The following is a 21,100-nucleotide window of genomic DNA, read 5'->3' as shown; positions in this document are numbered from 1 at the left end:
GATTTCCAATGCTACAACACAATCGACTCGGCTTCCAGGCAGTCAGTCAAGATCCGATCCCCCGCGTTTCGACAGCACGATATCTTCTACTACCGACTTCACAACTTCCTCCTTGTCCTGACGACTCTGGTCTTGCCGTGTTTTCGAATGGCGCGGCCATAATCTGATCCGACCTGACACGCTGTTGACGATTTTCTTCGTGGATTCCAATAGAACATCTAGAATCGTCGAAACGAATCTGTGGCTTCCTTGGAAAGCCGTTTTAGTTTGCCATCCAACAGTCTATCGTTTCTCCCTCCATCTCGATCCACCCAGGCTATCCAATCCATATCAAGGCAAAGCGCGCCGATACGAAACGCGAAAGAACCCGAGAACACAGTCCAAATGGCTTCTACCGCGGCAGACACGAGCGGGGCCGTCAATGGCAATCATGGCCACGTCATACGGCCGCGACCACGGAGACTGGGACAATCGCAGCTGAGCGCAGTCAGCAATGCCTCGTCTACCGACGGCCGGATGCCGTCCTCGGACAGCGATATGAACAGGTAAGAAACAAACAATCACATTTGCCGCGAGCCTTGGTCTTCTCAGCCTAGATCTCTGTCGAGATCGGCTTCCCGTCCCCATTCCCCTCGCTGACCGTTGAACAACGCTGACACAATGATGCATGCAGTGGACGATCAACCCCCGTGCCTCAAGATGCGCCTCCATCCGTCAAGTCCATATCGACAGCGAAGAAGACGGCTCGAGCCGAACAGCGCCGTCGCATCTTCCCCACCATCGAGTTCGCCAGCCGTGTGTCCCACTTCGACCCCAACTCGGACTACCGCGACTTCCACGGCTTCTTCAACCTGTTCTGGATCGGCCTGGCTATCATGGCCATTACGACCATGCTCCGCAACATCAAGGACACCGGATACCCCATGCGCGTGCAGATTTGGTCCCTCTTCACCGTAAAATTGTGGCACCTCGCCATCGCCGACTTTCTGATGGTCGCCAGCACCGCCGTGTCGCTCTACCTCCATCGCATTTTCCGCAGGAGCCCCCACAACGGCCTCTTGACCTGGAAGCGCGGCGGCATGGCTATTCAGAGCATCTACCAGGTATCCTGGCTCGCCCTCTGGATCGCCGTCCCCTTCGTTTTCGACTGGACCTGGACCGCCCAGGTATTCCTCCTGCTCCACACCATGGTTCTCCTTATGAAGATGCACAGCTGGGCCTTCTACAACGGCCATCTCAGCGACACGGAAAAGCGCCTCCGAGTCCTCGACAACCCGGCCGCCACCTCCGCCAGCGACCTCGACCCGGCCTACTGTTACCCTACATCGGAGAACCTCATGCACGACGGCCAGCAGCAGCAGCAGCAGCAGCAACAGCAACAGCAGGATCGGCGTAGGAGCCTATCCAGGGGGGGCGGGGCGAAAACATCGGAGCAAAAGAAGCAGCAAGCAAGCAATGGCGACGCCAACGGCAGTGGAAAAGAGAGCGACGAGGAGCTCGCCCTCCTCCGGGAAGACCTCGCACGCGAGCTCACGTCGCCCATGGGCAATGTCGCCTATCCGCGGAACCTGACGTGGTCCAACTACGTCGACTTCTTGGTCTGCCCCACGCTCTGCTATGAACTCGAGTACCCACGCACGGAAAAGATTGACTGGCAGAGCCTCATCTCCAAGATCATCGCCGTCTTTGGCTGCATCTCCCTCCTCACCGTCATCTCTGAGGAGTTCATCCTCCCCATCCTCGTCGACGCCTCGGCCCGCCTCCACGGCCCGGCCGCCACCGCCGCCGCCGCGTCTTCCTCGGCCCTCCTCGCCCGCCCTTCCACGGCCGAGACCCTCCTCATCCTCGCCGAGACCATCTCGTGGCTTCTCTTCCCCTTCATGCTCACCTTCCTCCTCGTCTTCCTCGTCATCTTCGAATACGCCCTTGGCGCCTGCGCCGAGCTCACCTGCTTCGCCGACCGCCACTTCTACTCGGACTGGTGGAACTCGACCGACTGGATGGAGTTCTCCCGCGAGTGGAACGTCCCCGTCTACAGCTTCCTCCGTCGCCACGTTTACTCCGCCAGCCGGCCCCACATTGGCCGCACCCGCGCCACCATCATCACCTTCTTCATCTCCGCCCTCGGCCATGAGGTGGTCATGGCCTGCATCACCAAGAAGCTGCGAGGCTATGGCTTCATCTGCCAGATGCTCCAGCTTCCCATCGTCATGCTGCAGCGCACCCAGGTGGTCAGGGGCAGGAAGACCCTCAACAACGTCTTTTTCTGGATCTCCATGATTATAGGTCTCAGCTTGGTAAGTAGTCCTTGCACGCCGCGCGCGGGAGGTCGACGAGACCGACATGCTGACTTTGTCGATTCTCTTTCCCCGTCTTGTAGATGTGTTCCCTTTATGTTCTCGTCTAGACGTACGTTGCTCGCTTCCATCCTCTCTCTCTATATGTCTATTTTCCTCGCTCCACAAGCATTCAAGCGGATAAACACTGCGCATAAGACCCGTCAGACGCGAGTCTACAGTTGTAGTAGCAAAGCATCTTATTCGGTGCATCCTCCCACTCTGCGCCATTGTTCGGGCCTCATCCTCGTGAGCCGTCGATACATCAGTCGACCCAGATACGGCGGCCATCTTTTGTTACATTTAGAACGACAACTCTCTATACCCTCTCTGCCTGGCTGGCACGTATCCCAGGCACTCGGTCGTCCGGTTAGAAAGTCGCATTGCACATTAAAGGAAAGGAACACACGCAAAGTCGTATCAGGAGTTTATATATAATTTTTGCTTTGCTTTGCTAGTCATTAGAGCCTAGACTCTATTTTTACCTCATCTTCCATGTCGTTTCCCACCCACGACGAAACCAAGGGAGTCGTTGAGACCGTCCTGCAGTAAGAGTTGTATTTTGAACTCGAGTATTCTGCACGGTACTAGGCATGGCAAAGGACGGCGAGTTCACGTACGGCATACCGGACAAGTGGAAAGGAAACAATATTGCGATTCGGGACAGAGAAATGACTCGGTTCGTTTGACGTTCATCGTGAGAAACACAACTACCTAGCCATCAAATCAACCTCCCAGCTGTCGAAGCACACGCGGAAGACCGGGCATGCTCCGACAAACTGGAACATCTCTCGTACTCAGTCGAGTGTGACACGTCTCAGTCATTCCAATCATCATCCATACCATGCATGCTAACGCGCCGGAAGGACGGTGGCCGGTGTGTCCCGAATGACGGGCCGGAGAGACGCCAGGTATTGCTCTTCCGAGCAATCCCATCATCCAAACCGGCCGTCAAAGAAAGAAAACTGGCCGCGGCGTTTCCAGACACACGGAAAATTCCTTCCCTCCTCCGGCATCCAGAAAACGAATGTGTGGTATTCCCGCTCAACTCCGACAACTCGTGAAATAAACAACAGAAAACGGGGAAAACGGGCAGATGATGCAAAACCGACATGAAATTCCCAACGAGTTCAAACGATCTCATGAAGGGAAAAAGGAAAATAAAAGGAAAAAAATACACCAAAAACATAAAAAGCAGATGTAGCCTCCCAGTATGCATCATATGGTTATGGTTGTATGTTATATCATATAACGTCACGTTCCTCGCTTCAGATTGGCGTTGCATGGAGGGTAGAATAACGGGATGCAGCCCGACGAGGCGAGCCAGTGCGACATGAGGATGCAGGCGAAGAGGTCAGGTCGATGAACGCGGCTACCACACCGCTCATATAGACCTATTCGCCATCTCCATCACTCAAACGGCTCTCCCCAAGGCTGCATTGCCACAAGGCAATTCTAGACGAGAGTGTCATGCTGACATGATCGTCTCGTCTCCCCGTGCAATTTTCCCATTTGTTTCTCCCCGGCAATCGAAGCTGCAGGGGGAAAAGAAGCCAAGGAACGTGATCGTAGAAAAGAGACAAAAGTCCAGCAGTAAAACACGTCGGTCATCATTACTGTATGCATTGCCATCGAAATCGATGGTTTCCAGCGTACAGGACAAAGATACCAAGGCAAAAGAAATGAAGAACAATGTGAATGTAGTGAGAACATGGCGCGCAATTGAGATGAGCTGCATGGGGACGGGAAGGGTGCCTAATGGCGGCCACTCCTCCCCGTAGCCACGATCGTCCTACGCCCGGGCGTAGCCCTCTGCCCAGTAGCTTGCGTGGGGAAAGTCGGAATACTGCACATCCTCTGGCGCGTACGCCTTGGATGTCTTGACCTTGCCGTAGTAAGCCCCGCCACTGCTGCTGTAGACTGCTTCGTGCGATGCCATAGACTGCCGTGGGTGGGATGATGAATAGTATGCCGCCTTGCTGGACTTCCTGGGAGGAGGCGACGACTCTTCGCGATAATATGCCCGGTCGGCCGGAATCGGCGCTGTACGTCCGTTGGACACGGTGTATCGGGCCGAGTGGCGTGACGGGGGCGGGGGATAATCGGCGGGCAAGGGCGGCGGAGAATGTACCTTGTGGCGTCGCTCGCGTCTCCGGGCACGGCGCTCATGTTCGTCCTCCGAGTCACTGTCATCGCTCACCACCTGCGGGTGCAGTCTCGAGCGGCTCCGGCCTCGCGGGTCAGGCATACGCGGGTCAGGCTCGCCCATGTAGTGGTACGTCTGAGACCGCGAGAGGGAGGGGTGAGGCGGAGTTCGGGGGTAGTCCTCTGCCATGGTGTTCGCCCTGGAAAGGTGGCTCTTCCGCGGAGGCGACTCTGGCACTGCCGGCGGGGTCGTGCCGGCCTTGAGGAACTGAGGAGGAATTCGAGGCGTGGCCGAATCGATAATGATCGGGGTAGTCGGAATGGAGGAATCCTTGGATCCAGAGGACGATTTTTTGTGGGTCGATTTATCCCTGGACTTGGGCGTGTCCGAGGAGTGTCTGGCTGAAGATTTAGCAGATGAACGGCGGGGAATGTCCTCGTCTACCGCAATAGGAGGAGGCGAAAAGGGGGAGTCCTGGACCGCCGGTGGCGTGGGAACCGCGACCGGAGGGTCTGCGTACCGGACACTATAGGGTGCTGTCTGCGATCGGTTCAGAGATGGCTGGGCCTTCTGACGGGTGAAATCCATGTAAGCCACGGCGTTGAGTAAGTCATTCTGCGTCTTGTCCATGGACGGAGGGGGGTCGTCGTCTTCGATGACGGGATGCACGTGGTGGTCCTTTTCCCGTTCCCGCTCCCGTTCCAGTTTGTCCCTGTCGTCATGCTTCTTGGACGCCGAGGAGGTCGACTTCTTCCTCTCGGATTTGGACATGCGGTATTCGTCGTCGTCATACGGTTCCACGTATGGCGATTTCTGTCTTCGCTTCTCCTCAGCGTCGCGTTTCCGCTCCTTATCGAGACGTTTCTTATCTGCCCGACGTGCCTCCTTATCGGCAGCACGAGCGAGTCTTTCCTTTTCTTCAAGTTCCTCCTTTCGGCGCCTCCGTTCTCGCTCCCGCTCTCGTTCTCGCTCTCGCTCTCGTTCTCGTTCTCGTTCCCGTTCTCGTTCCCGCTCTCGTTCCCGATCCCGGTCCCTATCCCTGTCGTCATCGCGCCTGGCGCGTTTATCGTCATATGAGGCCTGGCGCCGAGCACTGCGTACGGCTTCCTCGAAAAAGCGGACATTGGACAAGTCGTCTTCATACGACCGTGACTGCGAGTAGGTCGTCGATTTCGTGGCCGGTGACGCTCGAGAGGATGATTTGGTCTTGAAGCTATCGGAGCGCGGCTCGGCGGTGCGGATGTTAAAGTATTGTGTCGGAGTGCGGGGAGACGAAGAGCTGGCGGCTTCAGCCGCCCTCTTCTTCTGGAGTTCCATTAACCTGACCTGGTCGTCATATTTTGACCGCTCGTTCTCGTCAGTCAGAAGCTCATAGGCTTGCTGTACTTTCTGGAACTCGATTTGCTTTTCTAGCTTGAGCCTGGGGTCCTGCACCTTGTCCGGATGGCATTTGAGGACAAGCTTCCGGTACGAAGTGCGAATTTCAGACAACTGTGCATCCTTGGATACACCCAGAGCCGTATATGGACATGGCGGCAGCGAACTCATGGCAAGCTGATGGCGCGACGTTGAGTATGTTGGGTGCGTGAGCGTACGCTTGTAGAGATGGGAAGGGTTTGACGGGAGTTGTGAAGGAGAGTGGGAGAAGACGGGACAGGTGGCGTGGTCGGCCGTGTCGAGTTTAGGCGAACCGGTCAAGTGGCGAGACGGGGAGTGGCAAGTAAACGCCTGACGCTCAGAAGGTGAGAGCGAACGTGATCTCGCCGGGCGGTCGGATTTATTGCATCGATGCGTGTGATGGAGATGGCAGCCCGGGGAGGGGGATGGGAATGGTCTGACAGGTTACTGGGCGGTCAAGTTGATTATGGCTGGTGGCTGGATGGCTGACGGCAGGCGGTTGATGGCTGATGGTCGTTGTGGTAACGGTTGTACGATAACGCGAAGGCGAGCGAGAGAGATCCAACGAATGGAAAAATAAGGAGAGGCCAACAAAAGGAAAGAAAGAAAGATTGAGAAGCAGAATCGAGATTTTACCAAGACAGCCCACTAAGAAAAGTCGGTGATCGCAGAAGGCGAGAAGGGGGGGAAACGAGAGGACGATAGCCAAGGACACCGGCGACTGGTGATGGCGAAGAGAAATCCAGGGCGGCGACGTCAATCCGCAAAACCGGGCTTCGTGTGTTGCTCGTGGTCTTCTTCTTCTTTTTCTTGCTCTCGAGTTGTACGGAGTAGCGAAGTGGTGGAGGAGAAAGAAAGGAGGGTGTTGGAGATGCAGGTCGAGAGAAACAGAGAGGAATGGACGGCAGGTAAGGTACGAAGGCGGCGATCCGGAGTTACTTGCAACGTACGAATAGTTGCTCGGAGTCGGTGGTCTGGGAAGGGGGCCCCCTCGGGTTGGAACTTGGATGAGGTCACGGTCTGGATGGGTCGCAAGTACCCTTGGAAAGAGGAGGCGCGACGAGAAGTGATTGGTCGTAATGGACCATAAGAGTGGATCTTGGATGGCTCTGGACCAATGATATCTTCGACTTTCAATACTTGATGCCAAGTACCCCAGTACTCTGCTTGTGCAAGTACATTACAGGAAGTCACCAGAGAAGAAGACAGAGGGGGAAAGAAAGGGTCGCTAGGAGAATAGTGGGGCGAGAAGAGGGTCCGCGGTATGCGGTACGATGTGATGAAGCGGGGGGGAGTACAACGGTCGATGAGAGGATGGATGTGATAGCACCTCCTGATTGATAGGCGGGCGGACGAAATAAAGGGGGGGTTTAATGCGGAGGGGGAAAAGGAGCAGCCAATGCTCTGAGGCGTTTCTCTCTGGATGGATGGCAGAACATCCGCTTCCAGTGGCTGCAATCACAACACCCCAAAAGGGTCTGGTCTGGCATGGAGTCCACTGGACAGTCTCCTGTCCAGTGGCCTGAGTAAGACTGGCGAGACGTGGTTTTTTCTCTGGCTGATGCCGACTAAGGTAGTGCGTGGGCGGACGATGGACGAGGGGGGAAACGTTGCGCTTGGAGTACGGAGACATCTCTAGTCACGAGATACCACGACGAAAGCCAGATAGAGGTAACCAACCTGTGTAGTCTCTTGTGTCCCCAGGCTCCAGGTCTCCAAGGCCACGTCCTTCCAGGGCGACCCGGTTTAGGCCCGTGGCCTTTATTCTGTACGTGTAAAGGCAAACGAACATAACATTGCATTGCCTTATTATGTCTACTAACGAGCATCCAACCCAACAATGCCCATCCTGCAACCACCACGACGCCCACACTACTCGCATACGGGGCATACCTAGTTGTATGGCTGTACCGAGTGTGATGCCAGAGAACGGGACGGGATGGGAAGCTCGGGCGCCCTGTGTTGCTTGATTGGCAGAGTTGAGCTTACGAATCCAAAGCCAGGCTGGTGACAGATCAGTCCGTTGTATGCAGATTGCCAAGACCTACGAGTAGGTATATAGCCAATTAGTAATTACTGAGTTATGCACATACGTGTTGGGGAGCTGTGGCAATTGCAACGCAGACGAAATACCGGCCTTTGAATGGCTCAGTCATCAATGCTGCGCCTCAACCTCTCCGAGTCGTGCCATAATACGCCACCACCACTGGGTATACGCGTTAAAGCTTAAATCCGACGTTTTTTTTTTTTTTTGGCGAGTCACTACAAGGACATTGAAGGCAATGGGAATGACGAGTTGAAAAGAAAATTCTCGCCAAGGAGAAGAGGCGAGAATTGACGAGAATGAACTCGTACACTCCTGGCTGTCTTGTTGAGAATTGCTCCGAGGCGGTGACAAATTCATGGCGATGCGGTTTCAAAGCAGTTGGGGGAGAATCCCCTTTCCCCCCTTTCCCGATTATTCGTAATAAATGGGTGTATTGTACCTACCAATACCGATATGGAGCACAATGGCAGGTTGACGAGTTGCAAAGCGTTTTCGTGCATCAGTTACATGTGGATTTCGTTTTGCATTTTGGGTCAAATTTCGGCCAGTATACAGTAATCAGGGGATTTGTTTCGGTTGTTGGAGGAACCCCGCGATGAGTGAGGCGGGAATCTCGTTGCTGTGGTGAAGCCGACGATCACGGACCAAGTCAAGCCAACCAGGCGATTCAGCTGGTCTTGTTGTCGCATATTTTCTGCCTTTGCGTCTGCGACACCCTGCTGCTGCTTCTATTCGCATGTACATTGCTCCGACAATGGCGCGGCAAGTCCTAATGCGGCATGGTGGGCGACGTGGCGGTGAACGACCGACACCAACGACTCGAGTCAGATCCGGGGAAAACCCACGCGGGCATGGAGACGTGAGAGGCACGAGGGGGCGACCAATGTTCTTGAGAGTCGAGTTCAACGGGCGGTCAACGCCACATACGAAGTAGTATACTGAAGAAGAGTAGGGGGGAAATAAGGCCACGCCATCAGAAACCGGAGTTGCTCTCAAGTTTGACTAGGTACGGGCTCCAAACTAGACGCAACGAGTGCGGGTGAGAGATGTTATTGCAGTGGATGGGCGTGTAATGAATGTACTGCATGTACGTTGTACATATACCTATGTGTTATGTCCACATATCAATACGGAGTGCGGACTGCGTACCATGAGTGACATTCTCACGGCAGTAGTTGTGCGGATGGTAGGCGTCTACTTCGTATGCAGCCTCCGCAAAGTAGGCGATGGACGTGAACAGAAACAGCCAAGCCACCTTGATTTAGCGACAAGGCGTGACGCAGCCACATGCCATCTCCTCATCGAGTGGAAATGCAAAGGGCGACGAATCAATCGAGTCGGTGGGGATTCCTGTTACACATACGAATCATCCGTACAGGCCCAGTTTATACCAAGTATAATTCACTTACAATAAGACGTTGCTGTAGCAAGACGTTACTATGGCGAGACGTGGGGAGACAGGTACTTCGTCAGTGGGGTACTTATTACCGTAGGTAGTCACCCACCCGTTGCTGTAGGTATTCCATATGTTCTGCATGCCGAGGCAGCGAGTGACGGGGAACATGGAAAAGTGACCACCAGACGAGTGACTGGTAAAGTCTCCCAATACCAATACTTCACCTAAGAAGTGAAAAGTTCCCTGGCCCATATTCGTAGAGTTCCGGGTGTACATATGTACGAATGGAACAATGGCGCCCGTTTAAGACGTTTTAGCAGCCTCTAGTAGCCCCTCCTCTCGCGACGTTACTTCTTGTTGGCGCTTCGCTCGGCTGCCCTAGGGACGGACCCGACCGACTCGGGAGGGCCGTAATAAGTCGACGATATAAACGGTCCATCTTGTCTTACTTCCCCTTTTTGAGTCATCATCTCAGATACATTAGGTACTGTGTCTACGAATATCTGTACCGGTTTGCGTACAAAGACGAACGATAAAAGCAAAGCAGTCTGGGTACCTAGGTACTTTGTACGTTGTAGAGCCGTTGTTCGAGGTGCTTCCTTCCACGCCGTACGTGTATTGTACCTGCCGGGATATCCCACGACGACCCCTCCTTTTCCCCCACCTCAGCATTCACGAGTCTCGCGTCCACTTTCCTCTCCTCTTCCTTTCGGTTCATCGTCTCTGCATGAAAGGGCTCACTCGATGAAAAGACGGAGCATTTCGCACTTTTGTCGAGCTCCTCCTCCTCCATGACCATGAATGGGAGCGTCTGCACCTAGTTTCCTATTTTGAAGGACATTAGGTTTCTCGTTCCCCTGAATCGCCTTCTTTTTCCCTTGTCTTCTTGCTACCGACTCGACTCACTCGACGACGAAGAAGGGAAGGGATCGTGGTCCGACGCCAAGCTACCACCAAACGAGCAGGTACATACGGCGTGGGGCAGCGACTTCTAGGACCCTTTTGTGCCATCGGCCTTGAAACCCAAAGGATTCTTTTTACCTTCGTGCCTACGTATTCGTACGTGTGAACGTAAAGCGTATGAGTGCTGGCCAAACAGACGTGACCAAATATGCACTTACATTGGTCGAAACGGGGCCTCTTCCGAATGGCCACTCGTTGGCCCTCGCAGGCAACTTGGCCGCTTGTGTGTGGATGACACGAATGATGGCATCAAGTCTTTTTGCAAAGACATTCGCAAAAAAAAAAAAAAAAAAAAAAAAACGAAATTGTATCGTCATACGATCGCCGTGTTCGCAGCTGGCCACGACTCGGTCCTGTCAATTGATCTCAGGGGTTAGCTAGGTCACATCACAATCCCGTGCCATCGATCACGATGATACCCCACGCGGACGACAAAGGTCTCAGGAGCTTCGATCACAAGGGCCGCAGCCCGAGCGGCCACACCACACCCTCAATCCTTTCCCAGGGTGGTCGGAAGCAGGTACGTCCATCTGGCAGCAGGTGAGAGGTCACCACCACGACCAAGTAATTACCACGTCAACCCACGTGAAATCGCTCGTCAGGCCGTCCATCCAAACTCCACTCTCTTCCTAGATATTCTGAGTACCTTATTGGCAAAAGCGCTAATGCAGTATTCATACCAGATACGTGCCCAGGTACGATATGCCTATCAGAATAGCGAAACGTCAAAGACAGGGTCTGGCCGACTTGTCATGATTGGTTCGTGGCCTACGGCACATCAAGCTCAAGCAGGATAGCGTGGGTGTCCATCCAGTCTCCAGAAAGGAACCCAATGCGATTGGGTTCGTCCTGAACTCTTTCACTCCTGCTTCTCCTCCTCTCCGCAAGGCCTTCCCCTTGGCGCCTCCTACTGTCTTGTTACCCCCCCATCCCACTTCAGGAAGAGGCCCTTCTGCTACCTCGTATGCCCACGTCTACCTCCTTCATCGGCCGAGACGTGGTCTTGGAGCGAGCGGCTCGATTCCCCCACTCTGCATATCGATACAGCTCATGTACGAAGCAACCAACCCTAGAAGCAAATCAACCTATCAATACCATCCCGGGGACGTGTGTGCCCACTGCAAGTCCGCAACTCTTGCGCCGTTGCTGAGAAGTACGGTCCAAGCTTCACAACACAGACGCTGATCGAATTGGCGGCTGATGTTATGGTTTGGTCAGTCGTCACGGGCCTTGCGCCGTGTCCTCGCGTGTGCTCAAAGCCTTGCAACACATAAGCTATTTGTTTTCAATGCCGACTATCGCCCTCAGGTTTTCCCGCCGATGCATGGCCTACCTAAACACCGGAAACGGAGAAACACTTTGTCACCGAGACAGCCTCTTGCTACTCCAAGAATCTCCAAGCCGCCCAGTGTTACTTGTTCCTCTAGTTATCATGCCACGTCTGCTGGGAGATCATCCGTGAGATACCTTGACGTTACTATACTAACCTCCGACCGTAGATTTAAACTGCCCCAGGACCAAAGGCGAGGGTTTATGGCGGCTCCAAGCACACAAGTTCCCGTTCTCCCACCGATTGTGATTCCGCTTGATATTTCTTAGGAGAGCTACCCCTCATATCCATCAGGCTACTGGTGCAGGGTTTCCCGGTGTTGTCTGTGTGCAGTTGATGTGTTCTTGTGCAGCTTGCCGGTGACAGGATTCGGGAGGCGATGCGTGAACACATGCGATTGATACTGGGAATGAGTACGTACCGATGTATCACGCAGACGACGATCACGACAGCCTTGCGGTGCCTGTCACCTCGTCATCCGTATGTTTTTGCTGATCTTGATCGTTGAAATAGGGACTGACTTCTCGGATGTGGACGCCTCGTCAACGCGCGCTTGTTGTCGGAAGAATTGGCTTTTCGGACCACTTTGCCCCTTTTTCTTTCTCCGTTTTCCCCCCCCTTTCCCCCCCCCCCCCCCCTTTTTCCCCCCTTTCCTTCCCCCTTTTTCTTCTGTTGATAACAAATACAGAGTTGGAAGTTATGATATTCAATGTGCGTGGCCAGGTGTGTCCTCTGCCGCCTCACTGTCCCCGTCAGCCACAAACGGGACATGTGAAGTGGTTTCTCCAATGCCTTCCACCCAGAATTACCAAGTCGTTGGAAGTAGGCCGAGCTCCTGGTGTCGTGGAGACCACACAGTCTTTTTGCAATCGTTTGCCTCATTCGCGGAAGGAACGGATGTACATGTCTCCAGACACCAAGATAGGAGTCACTCCCTATGGACGAACAACATATGGCTCTCGTAGCCTTTGTAAGGGGCAAGGTAAGTCTCAAGTCTGCTCTGTGCTTTGACGTAGAGAAATAGCACACACTGAATGACACTGTCGTCTGGCCGCATAACACATTGTTTCCGCTTCTACTAAACCATTGCCTTCGAATAGGGTTGGTACAAGGGACGTGACAGCAGCTACGCGTGGTTTCTCGGACAGGTCGCGCTTATTAGCCCGTACCTCAGGCTCGATGCCGAGCTGCCTTATGATAATACAATGGTCACGATAATAGCCAAGGGACACAGTGCTTTGTGGTATGTTTTTTTTTCTACCTAATATTCTTCTGGTATAATTCCAATCGCGCTTTATGTTCGCCTTCTTTTCAGTGTTATTCAAGTCACGCCTTGTATTCCACCCCCTGTCTCCCTGAACCATCCATTATGTCCTTGTCTGCGCCATCTTCAGGTACACTCTATAACCCCCAGTGAAACACCCTTTGCCTCCCTGGACTCAAGTCATTCAGCGCCATCGAGTCCTGCGCCATCAAACCCGTCCCTGTCGAATCCTGCGCCATCTAGCCCGCCGCCGTCGAACCCAGCTCCGACCAATCCACCCCCATCCAATGCAGCCCCGTGGAATCCAATGGCATTGGATCCAGCAGCATCGGATCCGGGTCTGGCAGATTCAGGTCTGCCAGATCCAGGTCCGACAGATCCAGGTCTGCCAGATCCAGGTCCGACAGATTCAGGTCTGCCAGATCCAGGTCCGCCAGATTCAGGTCTGCCGGATCCTGGGCTGCCGGATCCGGGACTGCTGGATCCTGGACCGTCAGATCCGAGACCGTCAGATCCTGGTCTGCCGAATGCTGGGCTGTCGTACCCAGGTCTGTCGGATCCAGGTCTACCGGATCCTGGGCTGCCAGATCCTGCGACATCTCAGTCTGCGGAGGAGATACAGACTGGACCGGACGAGGCGACGGGGGTGGGTGGATAACCTGAGGCAACTGGCCATTCGCCACCGTCGCCAGGAATCTGAGGTACTTCCTCTTGAACCAGGGTCCGGGGCCATACAGGGCGTATTTGACCGACCTCCAGATTCCCAGTTGATGAAAGACATAGGCAGGTATATCTATGTCGGGAACCATGGCGGCCACCTGGCGCAGGGCCGTGAAGGTATCACAGGTCCTGGCACGCATGACGTAGGCCATGATGACGGCGAAGGCCCAGAAGGCAGGGCCGGTGGAGCAGATGAGGACGGCACCGTTCTGGCCGGGAGAGAGGACGGACAAGGCGGTCGAAGAGTCCGTGATGCCGCGATGTGCGTCAATGAAGTCGCAGATGGCGGGCAGGAGTGAGAGGAGGTTGGGGTAGACGTTTTCGCCGAGGTTGGCGAATTGGTGATGGGTCTGGCCCCGGGGGGTGCTCTGCCACGTAGACAGGAAGTGGTTGGCGAGTGACCCGAAGTGGATGGTCAAGACTGCCGTGATACCAGAGGCCCGATGGCACTGCTGGTCAAAGGAAGCAGCCCAGTTCCCCAAGAAGAGGCCGGGCTCAACGGGTAGTACCAAGGGGGAGGCGGGGCCGTTGGAGCCCATGTTGTGTGTGGAAGGGGTGTCCACGGAAGGAGGTGCCATGGACGAGGGTGCCGAGGGAAACGAGTAGTAGTTGTACATGGTGTCCATGGCGTTGTTGGTGATGATGTGGTAAAGATGTGAGGTGCGGATGTGTGTAGAGATGTGTGTGTAGAGGTGTGTGAGGTAAAGATGGGCGAGTAAAGATGAGTGTTGTAAAGATGAGCAGGTAAAGATGTGAAAGTCGAAGACCGTGTATGATGAAGTCTGGTTAGAATTGGTCCTCGAGAAGGGGGAGGACTGCTTCCTTTATAGACTTCAGAAGGCAGGTTTTGGGATTTACTGATCTGTTGACTTGGGCAAGAGATGCCATTCCGGGATGCCTCCATTGCCCCTTCTCTGGCTTCAAAGCGCGAAAGACGAGATAGTCATGACTTGGTTTGGAGCCACCAAAGTATAGTTCATGGTGTTGTTGCCCCTGGGAGTCCAAAAGGGGCAAGAGCTCGTCCTTGTTGGGCTATCCAGGTGATCACCATAATGGATTAAGCTCTCAGCCTTATTCTGTGCCAGTCATCTTTCGGCCCGTTCCGTTCCAGCGGGGCTCTCCTTGATTGGCAGGCGCATGTATATCGTCTCTTCCGACCTTCGAACGCCAAAATCCGAGCTCTCGGGGGCAAGAGGTGGCTTGACGAAGCCACGATGCACAGTGTGATGGCGCTTCTGTAGGGACGGCGACGATGGCGGACAGACGTGATTGGTTTCTTCCTGAGAAAGCATATACCCGATCATGTGGACGGGAAGTCAGAGTCATCATCGTGGAAAGCCACAGCACGACAGGTGATATCTCTCCCTCCATATGCTTTTGCAAGGCCAAAGTCAAACCGCAGGGTGGAGTGGCAAAGAAGAAGACGAGTGTAAATTTAAGCGCATCGAGTTGGGTACACGATGGGGTCGGCAGACCGTGAGGCGAACGTGTTCCGAGAGGAGATGGCCTCGATGTCCTCACGATGCTATTCGATCAGATTCCGCAGAGTGAAGCCACGATGACTGTAAGTTGGTCCGTCCGATTACTCTTGGACGAAGGCTTTAAGCGAGGCTTAGACTCCTGGAGTCATGGACCCATCGTCCTTCACGATCGAGGATGATGAAGGAGGAGTCCCACTGGGCGACCTGAGTTGGCATATTTACACATGACGTGGTAGCAGAAGTGATTGGGTCTGGGAATGTCCGCAGTTTGGTCACAATAACCTTGTCGGTTCTAGGATGCTATCCGGCATATCACACGTCCCCCTTTTTCACTTTTCCTGTCTTCCAACCCTCTCGTGGTCAAGTCAGGGGCGAGGTGTCGCATTCCGCACTCTCGTTGTAATTAGCTTCTCGACTGTAGAATGATGTAGATGAAGCGGGTTAAGGATGACGAGAATTGTACAGCCCTTTCTTACATTACGCGGTAATTGATAATGATTATTCTTGTCATTGTCTCCTGGATCACCCAACACTCCCCCTTTTTGTGGACCCCCTTTGTTGAACCCCTTTTCTGCCGTCTGGCTTGTCACTTTCCACAACTTTGACTTTGAGCCAGGCTTGATCCGACGACCGACCAGAGAAAAGCTTACACGGAAATTCCATCAAAGAATGGTCCAAACTGGATGTTTCCCGCCTAAGGCTAACAGCAGCAGCACATGGATATTTGCCACTCTGTCCTGCGTGGACTGAGTTTCGGCTTCCGTTTCACTACTCAATTGATTCCCTGGACATGTCACGACAGTAAAGGCATTCATTTTGCGACTCGGGCAGTGGTCAATCGACTCGTAGACCACACAGAACGTGCACAATGAAGTTGGACAGATCCCGGGGAGGACGTGTGAAGTCGACTTAGACGTTTTGTACTACCGGCGTCGCCTTGGCGGGCAACCAATATTGGGCGACTTCCGTGTCGATCCTTACCTCAATAAGCTCAGACGTTTTGTTATGTATGCGATATGCAACGAAATACGTGAATGCACTTAATAGGTTTTGTATAATAAGCAGTACTACCTTGTCGCTGTATTGGGGATATTCCTTTTTGACGTCCCGGTAAAGGTCTGCGACATAACCCAGGGTGGTCTGATCTTTCTGAGATAACCATCTAGGTATAGTATATGTGCAAAAGAAAAAGGAAATTTATTACGGACTGAAGAGGTGGGGTGGGGGTGGAAGGTGCGTAGACCGTAGTCGCCTAGGTTGCTGGGTTCGTGGATAAGGACGGGAGAGAGATATGTACGTACTCCGTACCTTTGTACAGTGCGACAAGTGACGAGCAGCCCCCTCAGACCTTTTATTCCGGCAAAGTTTTGTTCCTAGGCAGTGGTTGGGGGTGGTGGATCCGGCTTACATGGATTTGGGTTTGATGCATAGGCTATGCAATTAAGTAATAGAATGATTGTATAATTCAGATGTAATTTTCAGCCACACACCACAAAAGGTAGGTACATTGTCTGACATTGTAGCCAACTTCAGACGTACTGTGCTCCATCAATTTCAAATACACGTACAAGTATCATTGCAAATTCCACTTCCAAGACTACGTTGTACAATGTATAGTGGGGGACAAGAAGTATTGGAATACGACTATGTACCCAGCCGTACATTTTATAGGGTCATGGACATAATCGTGTTTGAATACTTTTCTCCAGGCGCTGATAGGTCGGATCAATTGGCATCATATCTTCATAGTCCAATCATAAAAGCCATGCTCAAAGGCCGGATTTATACTTAGTACGTTGTATATACTCAGTATTACTAAGTACATAGAATATTATTATTTTTTTCTTGGAGAAAAATAAAATAAAGGCATAGTATTGGGTGAGAAAGCGCGGTGTACAAATTTGTAGCGCAATTTACTCGTCCATCCTGCAACGTAGCAGAGGAATACTATACGAAGTACCTAATGCCACGCAAAACTCTTCCTAAAAACATTTATGTACCTAGTTAGTCTAACATAGAACATCGGTTACGGCAGTGGGAAATATAGTAATAGGTATCAACACGAATGAGACCACGAAATTCTGTTCTTACAATTCTTGTTGTCGATGGATTGACTGACTGCTATATGAGTGATTAGGCCTGAGCAGTCGGATTCTCCTACTAAATGATTGAATGGCTCCAAACGTGACCCACACTGAGAGCATCAGCGGTCAATCTTAACAGCATCAACGGCCAATATTACGAACACAACGGTGAGGGTATTCTTGGTAAAATTTTCAATGAACAATCAGCCTTGTCAAGTGAGGCTATACTCAACATGTTTCGGCACGGGCGGAATGATGGTCTGATGCCGGGAATCTCGGAATCCACGGGTTCCGGTAAAAGGGAGGGAAACAGCAAATGAATATGGGATCCCGTGAATATATATACGTGTGACTTGAGTAGGAGCATGGTAATAGTCTGGTATAAGATTGGATAAAGTGGGTGAAGTTGTTTATGTCATCACAGCCTCTCACTCAAGCGCCCTCATTCTCACCCATTCTCACTCACACTACTCATTCTCATTCTCATCTCATTCACCCGACCCACCTCACTTTCAGCCTGGTTCCATCTCCCTCCCATCTCCCTCCACCTCCTCTACCAACTTTACAACTCTCGCACCTACCGTCACGGAATCTCCCACACATACACCCGCCATGTCCGAGCCACTCATGTCGGCCGACCTGGCCAAGACGACCGGCCTCGTCCTCCTCGTCGCAGCCCTATACGCCCTCTACCGCGCCCTCCTCCCCAAACGCCTCCCGGGGATCCCCTACAACGAATCCGCCGCCCGCTCCATCCTAGGTGACATTCCCTCCATGATGCGCGCCGTCAAGACCGACAGCTCGGCGAGCTGGTTCATCGCCCAGGCCCGCCACCACAACGCCCCCGTCAGCCAGCTCCTGCTGCCCTTTGGCGCGAAGCCCTTCGTCCTGCTCTCCGACTTTCGCGAGGCCCAGGACCTGCTCCTGCGCCAGCCCAAACTGTGGGACAGGTCCGACTTCTCCATCGCCCTGCTGAGCGGCATGGTGCCCCACCACCACATCAACCTCAAGACCGGCCCCGCCTGGAAGGCCCACCGCCGCCTGCTGCAGGACCTCATGACCCCGACCTTCCTGCACGACGTCGCCGCGCCCAACATCTACGAGAGCGCCATGCAGCTCGTCGACCTGTGGGGCCTGCGTGCCGCGGCCGCCGACGGGAGGCCGTTTGAGGCCGTGAGGGACGTGTACTACGCCGCCCTGGATGCCGTGCTGGAGTTTAGCTTCGCCGACAGCTTCCCGCACCGTGCGCTCGTGCCGCAGGTTCTTCGCGTGCGGGGGATGGAGGTCGGCGAGGTGGAGAGGCTACGGGAGGATGCGGACCGCCGCGGCAGTGGCTGGGATGCCGTGGTCGAGTTCCCCGTCGCCCCGCTGCACGAGTCGGTCACCGCCACGATGCGCGCCTCGGAGATGGTGGGCGACATTATCCAGTCGCCTGAGCCTACTTTGGCCTGGTGGTGGAAGTGGCTCTTCCCCAAAGAGCGGAGGTATCGCAACGTCCGGAATGCTTCCATGGAAGAGCAGGTTCGGAAGGCCGTCGAGCGCCATCGGGACGCGCAACGGGACACCGAACCCCAGGCGGTCGAGAAGGACGGGGGCGACGACTGGATCAAAGCTGCCGTCGACCTCATGATCGATCGCGAGACCAAGCTCGCAGAGAAAGAAGATCGGGAACCCGTGTATTGGTCTCCTGTTATTCGAGATGAGGTGAGTCTAAAACTAAACCTATTCCTTTCCCTACTTCCCTTTCATCTTGCTTTCCCTTGGAAATCCCCTTTGCGTCTCGTTCTCCCTCTCACGCGTTCTCTCTCCCAGGTCCTCGGCTTCGTCATCGCAGGCCACGACACAAGCAGCACCACCCTCCTCTGGGGCCTCAAGTACCTCACCGACCATCCGCGCGTCCAATCCACCCTCCGCGACGCCCTGCGCGCCTCCCACGCCGCTGCCGTCCGAGATGACCGACCGCCGTCCGCACAGGAGATCGCCCGGACCAATCCCACTCCGTACCTAGACGCCGTGATCGAGGAGATCCTCCGCTGCGGGTGTACCATCCCCATCGTCGACCGGCAGGCCACCGCCGACACCACCGTCCTGGGCCACTTCATCCCGCGCGGCACCACCATCCTCGCCCCCGTCTGGGGGCCCTCCATCTCCGAACCGGCGTATCCCGTTGACGAAGCCTTGCGGAGCCCCACTTCCCGGGCCGCCGGCGCCAAAGAGCGGGGCGGCCCGCCGAGGATGTGGGACGACGAGGGGATGGACCAGTTCCGCCCCGAGCGGTGGCTCGCGGTGGATGCTGACACGGGGGACACCGTTTTCGATGCCACGGCCGGCCCGACGCTGCCTTTTGGGCTGGGCATCCGCGGCTGCTTCGGCCGCCGATTGGCCTACCTTGAACTGAAGATTATGATCACCCTGCTCGTCTGGCATTTTGAGCTGTTACCCTGCGCCGGGAAGCTCTCGGGCTATGCTGCGTATGATGAGCTTACGAAGAAGCCGCGGCAGTGTTTTGTGAGGTTGCGGAAGGTTGAGAATTGAGACGTAATGCCCAGGAATACCGAGAGAAGTGCGATGGCCTACGAGTGATGGACGGACTTTGTTAGGACTCAATGTGAACGAGGTTGGACCGGGTGATGGGATGAATAATGGCGAGCCGACTTGGGAAGATATGGCGACTCAACGACCGCTATATTTCAGAGACTTGGTCTCGGACGAATAATAATAATAATAACCATCATCTTGATATCCCTCCCAAAATTGCAAGTCATAATACGATAAAGTTCCCCTCTATCCAACGCCAAAGACACCCAGCTTTCTCCTATACCCTCCAGGAGAAACTAACCTCGTCGCTTCCGAGGCTCGTCCTTCTTCTAGGTTCAAACCGCGACCCGCCGTCCTCCCTCTCGGAAACCACCGTCGTCACCGTTTCCAGCTGGATGGCCAAGCCATTCCTACCAACGTCGCGGGACACGGGAGACACATGATCGTCCCCCGACTTGTTTTGCTCCACGCCCCACAAGCTGACATCGCTCTGTCCGGCCTCGCCACGCAGCCGCGTCAGCTTGCGCAGCGACCGACGGATATTCTCCTTCTTGCAGCCACGCTGCTGGCGGTGGTGGCGACGATGATGCGAGGGTGAGGGCGCCTCGACGAGTTGGTCGTCGAGGCTCTGGCGTCCCGTGGCGCCCACGCCGCCGGCGACGAAGACCACGTTACCGAAGCGGCGGTTGGCCGGGGTGCGTAGGTAGGAGAAGGTGTTGAGACCAGTGTCCTGGCTGGGCGGCTTGTCGGAGAAGAGGATGGACCGGCGCGTGCTGGCGTAGAGAAGCGCGTCGAGCCAGCCGTTGCAGGCGATGATGGCGCCTGCGGCGCAAAAGTAGGCTAGAGTCGGGTGGGTGCCGGCCATGGTGGCCACACGACCGGCAGCCAGAGGGGCGGTGCATAAAACGTGGGCGAGCGGGTACAGAAGGAAGGTGGGTTGAGTAGCGTAGTCGGCGGAGGAGACGGAGCGGCGGCCGTTGTTGGTCTTACGGCCGGCCAAGGTGAAGTCCTGATGGGCGTGCGGGTGGCGGGCTGAGTTGAGATTGTCGGGACACTTCCGTGCGGTCTTGCGGATATGCATGAAGATGAGGATGTAGATACGGCTTATATAGCTTAGCGATACTGGTTATCTTTTTCTGCCATGGCGTCCTATAGCCGTTATAATTCGTCGTTAGCTTCGAATACTCGTGGGTGTTCGCGAAGGAGGCGGATCTTTAGGGGAATTAAGGTCTTAGGGATTAACTGTATATATCGCGCCTATTCCTATTTATCGGAGAAGTCCTTCGGTTCGTCTTATTCTTTTCGCGAGAGAGCGTTAGCGGTATAGTTATCGGCACCCTTATAGTATTCTAGCATAAAGTCGAACTAGGCAAGCTCGCTAGCCTATCGGCTGTACC

General features: G+C 54.4%; 8 protein-coding genes across 8 annotated transcripts in view; 3 read left to right on the top strand and 5 right to left on the bottom strand.

The window, feature by feature from the left end:
• Positions 1-384: 384 nt before the first annotated feature.
• Positions 385-2,774, top strand: ACRALDRAFT_2041140 (uncharacterized protein; the record flags this gene model as incomplete). Its single annotated transcript, XM_071021129.1, has 2 exons — positions 385-545; positions 674-2,774. 2 exons carry the CDS (start codon positions 385-387, stop codon positions 2,772-2,774), a joined length of 2,262 nt encoding a protein of 753 aa, XP_070878179.1.
• Positions 2,775-4,128: 1,354 nt separating this feature from the next.
• Positions 4,129-6,030, bottom strand: ACRALDRAFT_1069264 (uncharacterized protein; the record flags this gene model as incomplete). Its single annotated transcript, XM_071017650.1, has 1 exon — positions 4,129-6,030. The coding sequence occupies one exon, from the start codon at positions 6,028-6,030 to the stop codon at positions 4,129-4,131; it is 1,902 nt and encodes a 633-aa protein (XP_070878178.1).
• A 2,430-nt stretch (positions 6,031-8,460) lies between these two features.
• ACRALDRAFT_208206 (uncharacterized protein) lies at positions 8,461-9,575 on the bottom strand (the record flags this gene model as incomplete). Its single annotated transcript, XM_071022418.1, has 7 exons — positions 8,461-8,655; positions 8,681-8,865; positions 8,909-9,031; positions 9,059-9,182; positions 9,215-9,277; positions 9,337-9,391; positions 9,433-9,575. 7 exons carry the CDS (start codon positions 9,573-9,575, stop codon positions 8,461-8,463), a joined length of 888 nt encoding a protein of 295 aa, XP_070878177.1.
• Positions 9,576-9,670: 95 nt separating this feature from the next.
• ACRALDRAFT_208205 (uncharacterized protein) lies at positions 9,671-10,897 on the bottom strand (the record flags this gene model as incomplete). Its single annotated transcript, XM_071022417.1, has 9 exons — positions 9,671-9,826; positions 9,895-10,134; positions 10,163-10,200; positions 10,230-10,314; positions 10,395-10,506; positions 10,588-10,632; positions 10,673-10,725; positions 10,775-10,816; positions 10,868-10,897. The coding sequence occupies 9 exons, from the start codon at positions 10,895-10,897 to the stop codon at positions 9,671-9,673; spliced, it is 801 nt and encodes a 266-aa protein (XP_070878176.1).
• Positions 10,898-10,951: 54 nt separating this feature from the next.
• ACRALDRAFT_208204 (uncharacterized protein) lies at positions 10,952-11,865 on the top strand (the record flags this gene model as incomplete). The annotated part of the gene is made up of 7 exons (XM_071022416.1): positions 10,952-10,981; positions 11,070-11,198; positions 11,227-11,338; positions 11,412-11,533; positions 11,562-11,703; positions 11,738-11,744; positions 11,802-11,865. The coding sequence occupies 7 exons, from the start codon at positions 10,952-10,954 to the stop codon at positions 11,863-11,865; spliced, it is 606 nt and encodes a 201-aa protein (XP_070878175.1).
• A 1,254-nt stretch (positions 11,866-13,119) lies between these two features.
• On the bottom strand, positions 13,120-14,217 carry ACRALDRAFT_1069263 (uncharacterized protein; the record flags this gene model as incomplete). Its single annotated transcript, XM_071017649.1, has 1 exon — positions 13,120-14,217. One exon carries the CDS (start codon positions 14,215-14,217, stop codon positions 13,120-13,122), a length of 1,098 nt encoding a protein of 365 aa, XP_070878174.1.
• A 3,575-nt stretch (positions 14,218-17,792) lies between these two features.
• On the top strand, positions 17,793-19,700 carry ACRALDRAFT_2100631 (uncharacterized protein; the record flags this gene model as incomplete). Its single annotated transcript, XM_071023020.1, has 2 exons — positions 17,793-18,869; positions 18,978-19,700. The coding sequence occupies 2 exons, from the start codon at positions 17,793-17,795 to the stop codon at positions 19,698-19,700; spliced, it is 1,800 nt and encodes a 599-aa protein (XP_070878173.1).
• A 280-nt stretch (positions 19,701-19,980) lies between these two features.
• Positions 19,981-21,100, bottom strand: part of ACRALDRAFT_2098986 (uncharacterized protein) — a gene marked incomplete at both ends in the record, with an annotated part of 2,502 nt that continues 1,382 nt past the window's right edge. Inside the window, one exon of the mRNA XM_071022918.1 lies at positions 19,981-20,735. Within this exon, the coding sequence (XP_070878172.1) occupies positions 19,981-20,735 (755 nt within the window). The remainder of the gene's footprint in view (positions 20,736-21,100) is intronic.

Source organism: Sodiomyces alcalophilus, assembly GCF_042370955.1.
Source record: "Sodiomyces alcalophilus JCM 7366 unplaced genomic scaffold ACRALscaffold_2, whole genome shotgun sequence".
Taxonomy (NCBI): Eukaryota; Fungi; Ascomycota; class Sordariomycetes; order Glomerellales; family Plectosphaerellaceae; genus Sodiomyces; species Sodiomyces alcalophilus.
The sequence above is the reverse complement of the archived record's forward strand: the minus strand, read 5'-3'. Positions and strand labels throughout refer to the sequence as shown.